General features: G+C 37.9%; 1 protein-coding gene across 2 annotated transcripts in view; it reads right to left on the bottom strand.

Moving 5' to 3' along the window:
- LOC102828499 (electrogenic sodium bicarbonate cotransporter 1-like) overlaps positions 1-12687 on the bottom strand; it is a 522188-nt gene that overhangs the window by 154907 nt on the left and 354594 nt on the right. For both annotated transcript variants that reach the window (XM_006873779.1, XM_006873780.1), the window contains exon 12: positions 3405-3538. In XM_006873779.1, the coding sequence (XP_006873841.1) occupies positions 3405-3538 (134 nt within the window). The remainder of the gene's footprint in view (positions 1-3404; positions 3539-12687) is intronic.

Below are 12687 nucleotides of genomic sequence, written 5' to 3'. Positions count from 1 at the left end.
TATATTAATAAAGGTTTCTATGATCTTGTAGCAATATCCTGGTGTGGCACTGGACAAGGTTGGCCATTTAAACCTACCAGCCGCTCTTCAGAAACACTATACAGGGTTGCTAAGAGTTTTACAGGACTCAAAGGAACTTAACAATAACAACATATGCAAAAGTATAAAGTGAATTACCCAGAGTAGGATATAATATGAGTATATAGTCACAGACTTACTGGGATCTCAAACTTTTGTTTCATGAAACATCAAATGGGACTAGTAACTGATGAAACACACTTAGGTAAATAAAACAAATGCTCTATATATAGACAAAATGTCAGCACTGCTACTATAACATATCAACAAATGATTTGACATTGTAAATAAAATAAAGTTTGCCACATAAGAGCTACATATTAATCAGTGATGGACTGAAAGAATGGTTTCTCAAATATTTCTCATTGCTTTAAAACTATTTAAAAATAAATATTTTCAAACTATATTTACTTACCAGTTATGATGAAACAGGAAAAAAAAGTACAAAAGAAATCTGCTTAATGGAAGGAAATCATTTCTATCCCACAATTATGTAAAGCAAGCTAACAGGCAAACATTTTCTGTAGATTAAGGCTCTGATCATATTGCATCTAATAAATCTTTCTGCAAAGGTTGTGCATGTTTGTTCCTGTTTATACTACATGCTTGTTTAATCTTTCCACAAAGACTTTTTTCTCTCACACAAAGTTTTCTTAAACTTATAAAACTGTTTGACTATTTCTGTAAACTGACATGAATAGGATTCTTTCCAATGTTCTTCTGAGAATTATGATGGAGGAGGGGTTTGTACTAATAACCTACAGAAGACTCACAGAATTATTTAAAATCTGGAGCATTAAATTCTCAGAAGACTTTCACTAATGTTCTTAGCTCAGTTTTCAAAATGCAGGTTTTAAATCCTTATTTCTCTTATATCTTTTGGTAACACACAATAGTTCAAACTGTGTCCTTTAAGTTATGAGGAACTATGCACATAATGTAATTTGTAAAGTTAAATCCTATATGTTATGGTTTCTGTTAAGTGTCACTGAGTTAGTTCCAACTCATAGTGACGCTGTATAAAGTTTACAAGGAGCAGCTGCTGTGCTTGAACTCTGACCATGCAGTTAGCAATCCAGTGCTTATCCTATAGTGTCCCACCATGACTCCTATATAGGTGTAACAATATATGGATATGGTATGGAAATTTCAACAAGGAGTATTTACAAGCTAAATAAAATTTTCAATCTAAGAAATAAAATCTCTTTGTTAAGGCAATGCTGTTTTAGAGATCTAAAATATGTGAGAAAGAGGTCAGAGTGCCCAATTTGATTTTGAATCTGTTTATGTGCTTATGTGGCCATTCGGATAATTCACTTACTTCAATTTCCCCCTCCTCAAGATAATCCTTGAATTTTTAAAAGGACATATTGATATCACACCTCTCATAACTATTAATGCTGTTATTAAATACTGTCAAGTCGGTTCTGACATAGCAACCCTATGCACATCAGAATGAAACACTGCCCGGTGCTGTGCCATATTCAGAATTGTTAAGCTTGAGCCTATTGCTGTTGACACTGCACATATCCATCTCATTGGGGGTCATTTTCTTTTTTGCTGACTCTCCATTTCACTAAGCAGGATGTCCTCCAGGCACTGGTCCATCCTGATAACATGCCCAAAGTATGAAAGACCAAGTCTCACCATCCTGGCTTCTAAGAAGCATTCTGGTAGTACTATTTCCAATACAGATTTGTTTGTTCTTCTGGTAGTCCATAGTACTTTCAATATTCTTCTCCAACACTATAACACAAATGTATAAATCATTCTGTAATCTTCTTATTCAATGTCTACCTTTCAGATGCATAGGATGCAACTGAAACTATCATGGCTTCGGTCAGGTACCCTTTAGTCCTCAAACTGATATCTTTGTTCTTGAACACTTCAAAGATGTCCTGTGCAGAAGATCTGTCTACTGCAATACGTCATCTGATTTCCTGGATGCTGCTTCTCTGTGTGCTGATTACGGATGCAAGCAAAATGAAGCCTTTAACAAATTTTCTTCCTCCATTTTTTATCATGACACCATTTACTAGTCTAGTTGTGAGGATTTTTTTTTTTTTTTTTACATTAAGATACAATTCATACTAAAGGCTATAGTTTTCTTTAACTTCATCAGTAACATTAAATAATGATATCCTCTAGTAATTCCCTAAGAAGTTGTGGGCTCTAAAGTCAGAAAAGAGGAATTAAAATCCCAGTCTAGCTCTGGGCTATTAATTCATTCCTCTGTGCCTGTTTTCTCATCTAAAAAAGGAATATAGTCTCTACCTTACTTGGTTATAAAAATCAAGTAACAATATATGTAAAGTATTTAGAATTACATTTGGAACATGGACAAATGCAATAAATGCTACTTATTATTCAGCTGAATTCTAAAAGATAGCTTTTGCTAAGAACAATGGAATTGGGTTAGTAGTAGTGGGCCAGTAAGTTCTTCCATTAATGGACTGTGTGACCCTGAAGAAGTCATTTAATTTCTCTAGCGTATCAGTCAGAATCATGGCAGGAAACAGAAGCACACTCAAACAAGATTCTGAAGAAAACTTACTGAGTGGTCTATTTGCAGAACTGTGTTGGTAAAGAATGGCTAGACACTCAGGAACTAGCAAGGGCAGGAAGCAAAATCTACTTCCAGACTTGAAAGGATCCAGGAAAGAAAAGTAACCAGAGTCTGGTGAGGGATATGGTATGATGATGACCACTTGGCTGGGGATATTGTTCCAGGAGATAAGCCACCGCCAGACTATCTGGTAATGTAGTAACAGTGAGGATGAAAGGGCTTCAGGAGAGAGATAACAGGACCTCTATCTCTCTTTATATCATCTGATTCCCTTCTGATGTTTCCCATTAGCCAAAGCCAACAGGAAGCCAGCAGGCAAAGGGGTCTAGGTGTTACATTCCATAGGGATCAACTCCCTAGGGCACAAAAAAAAAAACCCAAAAAATTCCCTAGGACTGGAAGAGTAGGACAGGAATATAATACCATATATTTAGCCTCGAGTCAAATGTAAAATGCATGTTGGATGATTTAAACTTAAAGGCCCTGTAAACTTCCAAATCTTAAAATTCCAAGACCCTTGGATCTACCTAATTAGATTCTGTGTGTGATCTAGACAATGAATGTTCTACAATTAAACAATTATAAACATGGTGCTGTGGGTTAATGCACTGGGCTGCAAAGTCAATTGAACCCCAAAATTCGTGGGTCAAGCTCACCGGCTGCTCCTCAGAAACCCTATGCAAGGTGACTATGGGTTGGAACCGACTAGACAGAACTTAACAACAACAACAACAAAAATATAATTAGTATATATACATACTTGCTAAAATTAAATAGAAGCCTCTCAAAAACTAGAACAGGTCCTGTACTGCTCAAAATAGTGAGTGGTTGACCAGCAAAAAGACAAAAGATGGCTCCAGAGACAGCTGTGCCCAGGAAACTTTCCAACACACCCTATAGAAAGAAAATATGAACGTTAAGTGAAAGATATCATTTTTCTTGCCATTTGTCACTCGGGGAATGAAGCAACATGAATGTGCTATTAACAGGGTCTTAGCAAACATAACAAAGAAATATAAAGAACATATATTCTTACCAATGTGACTGTAACCACCCTTTATTTTACCTTGTGTCCTTCCTCCCTAGTAACTGCAAGGATTGAATTGCTTCAAAGAACTATACTGATTGGTAGCCTACTATGGGAGACAAAAGGTGGCCCAGAACAATATTAAGATATTAATTGACACTTCTATACATATAATTAGAGTCCTAATGTGGTGCTGTAGGATAAGTATTAATGCTAACCATAAGATTTGCAGTTCAAACTCACCAGCTGATTTCTGGAACTCTTATACAGGGTCACTATGAGTTGGAACTGACTCAGTGGCACTCAGAAGCAACACCACACATGCAATTGAATTGTACAATTTCACCAATAGGGAAGGAGGGATTTGCTACCTTTTATGATATTTTTCTCTTTGTAGTTACTCTCAGTGGTTGTTTTACCTGATTTCACCCTACTCATAGTAAAGTGCTGCTGAGTCAATTTGAGCTTCTCAGAAAAGAACCATCCCGTTAAGTTTCCAAGCAAACTGCCACATCTTTTTCCTATAGAGTGACTGACCTACTGATGCTTCAGTTAGCATCTGAGTGCTTAACCACTGTGCCATCAGGACTCCTTTTGCTCATAGTATGCACCTAGAATTATCTATATTTTTAAGCACAAAAACTATTTTTTCTAGAGAAAATGTTTTCAAGTGAAGAGGGGGAAAAAAAGGGAACACAAAAGTGATTTGCCCTCCATTCTATAATTTCTAAGATACTAATTTAAATTTTTGAAATTCTCATTACAAATTGTGTAATGTAAACGTAAGGAGCTCTGGTAGCGTAGTGGTTTCGAATCGGGCTGTGAACGGTAAGCTCAGCAGTTCGAAACTACCAGCTGTTCTGTGGGAGAAAAATGAGGCATTCTGCTCCTATAAAGATTTATAGCCTTGGAAACTGTGTACAGGGTCACTATGAGTCTGAACTAACTCCACAGCACATCACGACAACCACGTCTGTAAACGTAGGAGTCCTGATTTGGCACTGTGGGTTAATGCGCCGGACTACAGAGTCTTTTGAACTGCAAGGTCAGTGGTTCAAGCTCACCAGCTGTGCTTTGGAAACCCTATACAGAATCGATCTGGGTGGGAGCTGACTCCAAGGTACTTAACAACAACAATGTAAATGTAGGTAAGGATTTCTATTAACTTAAACTGTAGGAGAAATAAATGTGCATGGATATAATTAATCTTTGTAGGAAATCAACCAATAATTATCCTTTAGTATAACAAGAACAAAGAAACATGGGTCATCAAACATTGCTGACTTATTAAATTATCCTAACGTTCTGCTTTTAATCATCTCATTTGAGACCAAAGTCTCAGGCAATAAATAGCAAAGTAGTCTGTTTCCTATGTTTTCCATTATTTCAGAATTCAGTTGGAAAAGCATATGCTTATTTGTAGGAAGACCTATTTGTCAATTTAAATAGTACTCTACATAGGTATCATTTATGAATACAAAAATATAACAGACCTTTTGTTCATACATAAGACTATCAATCTGAGCAATAAAACTTGTACAACAAAAGAGCTTCGAATGAGTAAATAAAAACACTGACTTTAAAAACACAAGAGTATTTTTAATGCTACGATAATTTGCGCAGTAGAGGGAATTGTGTCAATTCTGTAACTGTATGTGTATATTAAAGCAAAATGGTACTATGAAGTTTTCCTTTCCAATTAAAGTATGAAGTACATGTTCACTAACTATGATTTATGTTTACATAAAACAAGTCACCTTTTAAATTCACAGCACCTCTGGCTGGAGTAGAGTGGGTTTCTAAAGATTCTCAAAAGCTCTTCAAACATTTTCTGACCCACGCCCCCAAGTTAACCTACCAAGCAACCATGGTAGCATAGTGGGTTATGCGCTGGACTGGTAACTGCAAGGTCAGCAGTTGAAATCCACCAGCTGCTCCATAAGAAAACAATGAGGCTTTCTGCTCCTGTAAAGATTTACTCAGAACTGACTTGAGGGCATATAGCAGCAGCAGCAGCAGTAATTAACCTACCCACCTTACTGGTCAGTCTCACTAAACCACTTTTCAACTGCTTCATCAGACCAGTAAGTCAGATATTTTTATGATTTTGAGTTTTGTTTCAAATTTTGCTCCTACTCTGTCCAGGACTTTCTCTTGTGATCCTGATCCGACTGGTCAGCACTAGTAGTTAGGCACCATCTAATACTTCTGGTCTCAAGGTAGTGGAGGTTGACTCATTGTTTCCTTGTGTCTTTGATTTTCTTCACTCTTCTTTGCTCCAGAAAGAGAGAGACCAACAGTTTCATCTTAGATGATTCCTTGGTAGATTTGAAAACCCTAGTTGCTGCTCAACAAAGTAAGATGTAGAACATAGTCTTTGTAGAATATGTCCCCAGAGACTATGTTCCTTACATCCTCAAGCCCAGTGTCTCATTCCATCAAGGTGTTTGGTTATGACTCAGGAGTTTACATAACTTTGCCCCCTGAATGCTCTATAATTTGCATAAATATATTTGCAGCACATACAAATACATAGGAAGAAATAGCCTCTGCCAAACCTATATACACTCATGAGTATAGTACGGTTTGCCTTTCTACACCTGTTAAGTTAGCATGTTTACCTATAAATCCACTCACAGATTATCTGTTGTTGTTAACCAAAAGGCTGGCAGTTCAAACCCACCAGCAGGTCTGTGGGAGAAAGATGAGGCTTTCTGCCTCTGTAAAGATTTACAGCCTTGGAAACCCTATACTGGTTGCTATGAGTCGAAACCAAGTCAATGGCATCTAACAACAGTGATGTCCTCCAGGTTCATCTATGTTATGAGGAACTTCACAGATTCATCATTATTCTTTAAGAATGCATAGTATTCCGTTGTGTATATGCACCATAGTTTATTAATCAATTCATCCACTGATGGACACTTAGTGCTCATCTCTTTGCTATTCTTAATAATGCTGCAATGAGCTACAGCTCTTCATTTCATATGTGCATGTATCTATTAGTTTCATGGCTCTTAATACTCTGAGATACCTACCCAGAGTGGGCTTTTAAAAAATAATGCATCTTTCTTTTTAATGATTTCCTTTAGTCTCTATGTAACAAAAGAATAGGGACTTGACTGCTTCAAATGAAGGAAAAGCTGCACTCTGTGTGTATGTGACATATGATAAGCTAAGTTGCACTGCATATTACTCATCAAACATAGAGGAGTTCCTATTTCTCATTACAATTTCAAAATCAAAATACAGCATAGCCTGGGTATAAGGAAGAACATGAAAAAAGAATGGAGAAATAATGAGATTATGAGTTCTCGATCAAAATGAGATGGACAGCATGCACACAGTCACTGTACCAAAAGGAAATAGTCAGTGTTCAACCATTTCATGAGGTAGCATATGATCAAGAGCCAATGATACTGAAGGAAGAAGTCCAAGGTGCATTGAAGGCATTGGCAAAGAACAAGGCACCAGGAATTGATATAATACAAACTGAAATCTTGCAACAAAGTGAGGTAGCACTCGAGACACTCACTCATCTATGCCTAGAAACTTGGAAGACAACTGCCTGGCCAAAGGATTGGAAAGGGTCCATATCTGTGCCCATTCCAAAGAGAGGTGACCCAAAGGAATGAGGAAGTCATCGGACACGATCATTGATATCCCATGCAAGTAAAGTTTTACTAAAGATAATACAGAAATGGCTGCAACCATACATTGACAGAGAACTTCCAGAGGTTCAAACCAGATTCAGAAGAGGATGTGGAATGAGGGATATCACTGCTAATATAAGAAAAATCTTGGCTAAAAGCAGAGAATTCCAGAATGATGTTCACTTGTGCTTTATTGACTACATAAAGGTTTTCGATTGTGTGGATCATGACAAGCTATACAACATTGCAAAGGAAGAGCATTCTGGAACACTTAATTGTGCTCATGGATAACCTGTACATAGACAAAGAGGCAGCTGTTCAAACAGAACAAGGTAAAACCGAATGCTTTAAAATTAGGAAAGGTGTGAGACAGGGTTGTATTATTTCACCATACTTATTCAAACTGTATGCTGAACAAATAATCCAAGAAGCTGGGTTATATGAAGAAAAACATGGCATCAGGATTGGGGGAAGACTTCATTAACAACCTGTAATATGCAGATGGTACATCCTTGCTTGCTGAAAGTGAAGAGGACTTAAAATACTTACTGATGAAGATCGAAGACCACAGCCTTCATTTTGGGTTGCATCTCAGTGTAAAGAAAACAGAATCCTCACCATTGGACCAATAAACAACATTCTTATGAATGGAGAAAAGACTGAAGTTGTCAAATACTTCATTTTTCTTGACTCAACCATCAACACTCATGGAAGTAGCAGTCAAGAAATCAAACAACATATTGCATTAGGCAAATCTGCTGTACAAGACTATTTTAAAGTGTTGAAGAGCAAAGATGTCATTTTGAGGACTAAGATGTGATTGGCCCAAGCCACGGCATTTTCGATAACCTCATATGCAGGCAAAAGTTGGACAGTGAATAAGGAAGACTACAGAAAAATTGATGCATTTGAGTTATGGTGTTGGAAGAGAATATTTAAAGTACGATGGACTGCCAAAAGAACAAGTAGATCTGTGTTGGACGAAGTACAGTCAAAGTGCTCTTTGGAAGCCAGGATGACCAGACTTCGTCTCTCAAAATTCAGATATATTGTTATGAAGGACCAGTCACTGGAGAAGGTTATCATGCTTGGTGAGGTGGAGGGTCAGAGAAAAAGCAGAAGAATCCCAGAGAGATGGATTGGGAAAGTGACAGCATCAATGGGCTCAAGCATAGCGATGATTGTGGGGTTGGCACAGGACTGAGCGGTGTTTCTTGCTGTTGTGCATAGGGTTGTTATGAGTTGGTACCATCTCGATGGTAAACGACATTTCATTTGACATAATCATTAATATCCATGAAAGAAAAAAAATAGAGTGTCTTGGTGTCATTTATGTTTCTCTTCTCCTCATCTGGACATACACTATCCCTGCATGTGCTCTACAAACACTCAGTAAATGCAAATGGAATTGAAGAAGAAAAGACCAAATCACATACTAGGTTCTAACTATTAGAGTCAACAGCCGTTATTGCTCATTCAGTAAAGATAACAACTCATTTCTTCCAGAACATGCTTTTGATTTATGGAAGCCATGTGACTGCTAAAAGGCAGATTATTTTTCTTCAGTGCTTGATCCTTTGGTAAATGCTACAGTCCATGCTGCTGCTGACAACTTTGAAACAGACAGTTGATTTATTATACACATTGCACTGGAAATTGGCTTACACTTAGAGATCCTTCCAGCATTTCTGAGAAAAGTCTCTTTTTTCCACATTTTGACATGTTACTCTATAAGCTACATTACAGCAATTTAAAAAATATTCTCATTCAATTAATAATTTTAAGTACAACAATAGCTTAGAGCAATTTGTAAGGTGAACTATCAGAAATAATTTATTCTGATTTATTATATTCAGTTAAATTTGACATAGAAAAGGAAAACAGTACATGGATGTGTGTATTTTTAGTAACAATAACTCATAAAGACATTTCTATATCTGAGTTCTCAAGGAAAAAACTCATAAGCAATTCATAAGAATGTGGACAGTTGGGCTCTGTGATGTGACAGAATCAGGTGTAACAAAGTGTTTCTGGTCATTTTGGTTGGTCTTTCATTTTATCCATTCGAATCAGGTGACTTTACTGTGGAATAGTAGAAAGAACTAAGAACTGGCAGCAAGGAAATCTGGCCTCTGGAATGCATTCTGCCAGCAGAGAGTTGATGATTTGCGGAATGTCACATAACTTCTGTCAATTTTAGTTTCTTCATGGAGGATGGAAAAAAGGAGACTATATAGTGTAGCAATGGATTCTGAGGTCAGACGATACTGAGTTGGCCATCTATACCGTGCCATTTACTCAATTTATTGTTGTAATTAAGTTACTTAATGTCATGTTTCAGTTTTTTCATCATACTTTCATTCAGTTGATATCATTCGAGCAGATCATGTGTGCAATGTACTTAGCATTGCATCTGATACATAGTTTGCAAAAAATAGGAAACGTATGCACATTGCATTTTTTAATGTATGAAATAAGAAGCTTGGACTAGATGACCTTAAAGGTCTCTTTCAGGTAGCCCAGCATCAACAAAATTGTCCTGGAATCAAGGATGTTGTTGTTGTTAGATGCTGTTGAGTCAGTTCCAGCTCATAGTGATGCTCTATGCACAATAGAATGAAACACTGCCCCATCTTGCATCATCCTCACAAATGTTATTATACTTGAAACCATTGCTTCTGCCACTCTGCTAATATGCTGCGGGTCTTCCCTGTTTTTTTTTTTTTCAGACCCTTCACTTTATCAAGCATGATGTCCTTTTACAGGGACAGGTCTATCATGACAAATTGTCCAAAGTGTGAGAGAGAAGTCTCGCCATCCTGGCTCCTAAGGAGCATTCTAGCTATACTTCTTCCAATAGAGATTTGTTTGTTCTTTGGAAAGTGCATGGTACCTTTAATCTTCTTTTCTAACACTATAAATCAAATGCATTAACTCTCCTACTGCTTTCTTTAGTCATCTTTTAACTTTCACATTAATATGAAACTACTGAAAATACCAATGCTTGGGTCAGGCATACCTTAGTCCACAAACTGATACCTTTAAACTTAAACACTTTAAAGAAGTATCGTACAGTAGACTTGCCAATGCAACATATTGCTTGGTTTCTTGGCTGCTGCTTCTATGAGTCTTGATTGTGTAACCAAGCAAAATGAAGTAGATGGCAACTTCAATCTTTTCTCCATTTATCATGATGTTGTTTACTGGTACAGTTTTCTTTACATTGAGGTACAAACTATACTGAAGACTGTGGTTTTCTGTCGTCATCAATTAAGTATTTTAAGTCTACTTCACTTTCAGCAAGCAAGGTTGTATCATCTGCATATCACAGAAAGTTTATTAATCTTCCTCCAAGCCTGAAGCCACTTTTCTGCATGCAATCCAGCTTCTTATATTATTTGCTTACCATAAGATTGATTAAATTTGGTGAAATAATACAGCTCTGGCATACACCTTTCCTGATTTTAAACCATTCAGTAGCCCCATGTTCTGTTTTAACACTGCCTCTTAGTTTATATACAGGTTCCTTACAAGCACAATTAAGTGTTATGCAATATTCATTCTTTGCAATGTTATTCACAGCTTTCCATAAAACACAAAGTCAAAAGCCTTTACATAAAAATGGGGACATAATGTTAAGATGCTTGGCTGTCTTTTGAATTTGGTTTTCCCTTGCATACCATTATAAAATAGATATTTGAGGTAGAGAGAAAGGAATAGCCAGAAATACCACCATAGAAAGCTTCTAAGTCCATCTTCTGCCTATAACTGATTGGAATCCCTAAAATGGGGCAACAACTTGCCAAGTGAAGGAGGCTTCCTGTGGAGCCTCTGCACTGCATAAGACCATAGGTGGAATCCTGACCCCATCCAGAATCTTCTGAGGTGGGAAATTTCCACTTGAAAGGACAAGCAGATCAGCCTGGAGTGGCTAGAAGAACAGAAGACACTTCTTGCAAGAAAGACCAACAGGAAAAATAAGAAATAATAACAGAAGTCTAACTGACTACTACAAGAACAAGCAAGCTGCTCACCCAGGAGACATCAAAGCAAGCAGTTGGGTCCCCTCAGAGCAAACCCCCTTCCAAGACTAAGACTCACTGGGAATACACAAGCAGACATGTGTTCTGACTGGTGACCATGCTGGTCACTAATAAGGGGAAGTGAAGGAAAAACAATATTGAAGCTGTGAGATGAGTCCAACAACATTCAATGGACTCCTGTGAACCCAGGTGGAGACCTGGTTGGCCAGCAGTATGGCAAGACCTGGGGAATCCAGAGTCAGTGACATAGCCACAGAGGACTAGAGTGGAGAAGGAAGCATCCAGCTGATAAGAAGAGACAGAATATGCACAAGACCACCCACACTTGCGGATAATACCCACTTGACCTGGCTTCAATGACTAGATGATCAGAGCTCAACTACAAGAGAAAAAATAGAGTAATCTGATATAATTTGATGAACTTGACCTACACCTATGGATGCAGTAGCTCAAAAGAGAAAACAAATCTTTACAGCAAGGATCATTCCCACGCCCTCCATACACAGAGTAGACAGGGATGGGCAACTTGGACATTGGCTACCCAAAATGGGGGATGTGGGTACAAAGGCAAGAAGTGACTGGCTTGCAAGCTTTTAAGAGTAAGCCTAGATCCAGAGGGCGTGGAGGAAGGTAGAATCTCCACTGAGTAATATCTAATCTGTCTGGGTGGGACTGATGAAAGGAGATGCAGATAGCATTCATGTGGTACAATAGTGAATAATTATTATCAGGACTGACTGTGAGGGTTGGAAATGTAAAGGTAGATGTTTTGTAGCAAAAGGAGGAGCGTGGTTGACTTTGCTGTCCAGGAGCGGAGGTCCCTGGGACCATCAATGAAGAACTGAGTGTAGGACCCTACTCAAAGAAGCAGTGACATCAGAGATGGAGGCAGAGATGATGATGTGGAGAGATGGAGTGGCTGGGGACTCTAGACCCAGAGAGGGAGATGGGCTGTGCACTGATGACCAGGGCAGACTTGCTGGGTATGCCCTTTGGTTGGTTAATGATGGATGGAGGGGATTGTAACCATGGCAATGAAACGATATACGATAGGATGAATGTAAAGCTAATGTTCTCCCATGTAAACTATCACATAATTCACAATAAAATATTAAAAAGGGGGAGGAGTCTTTGCATAGTCAATAAATCACAAGTAAACATTTTTTCGGTAATCTCTGCTTTCAGCCAAGATCTATCTGACTTCAGCAATGATGTTCCTCATTTCACGTCCTCATCTGAATCCAGATTGAACTTCTTGCAGTTCCCAGTCAATGTACTGTTGCAACTATTTTTGAATTATCTTCAGCAAAATTTTACTTG

Source organism: Chrysochloris asiatica, unplaced genomic scaffold (assembly GCF_000296735.1).
Source record: "Chrysochloris asiatica unplaced genomic scaffold, ChrAsi1.0 scaffold00254, whole genome shotgun sequence".
In the NCBI taxonomy this organism is placed as follows: Eukaryota; Metazoa; Chordata; class Mammalia; order Afrosoricida; family Chrysochloridae; genus Chrysochloris; species Chrysochloris asiatica.
Note: the sequence above shows the minus strand (reverse complement) of the source record. Positions and strands in the feature narration are given on the sequence as shown.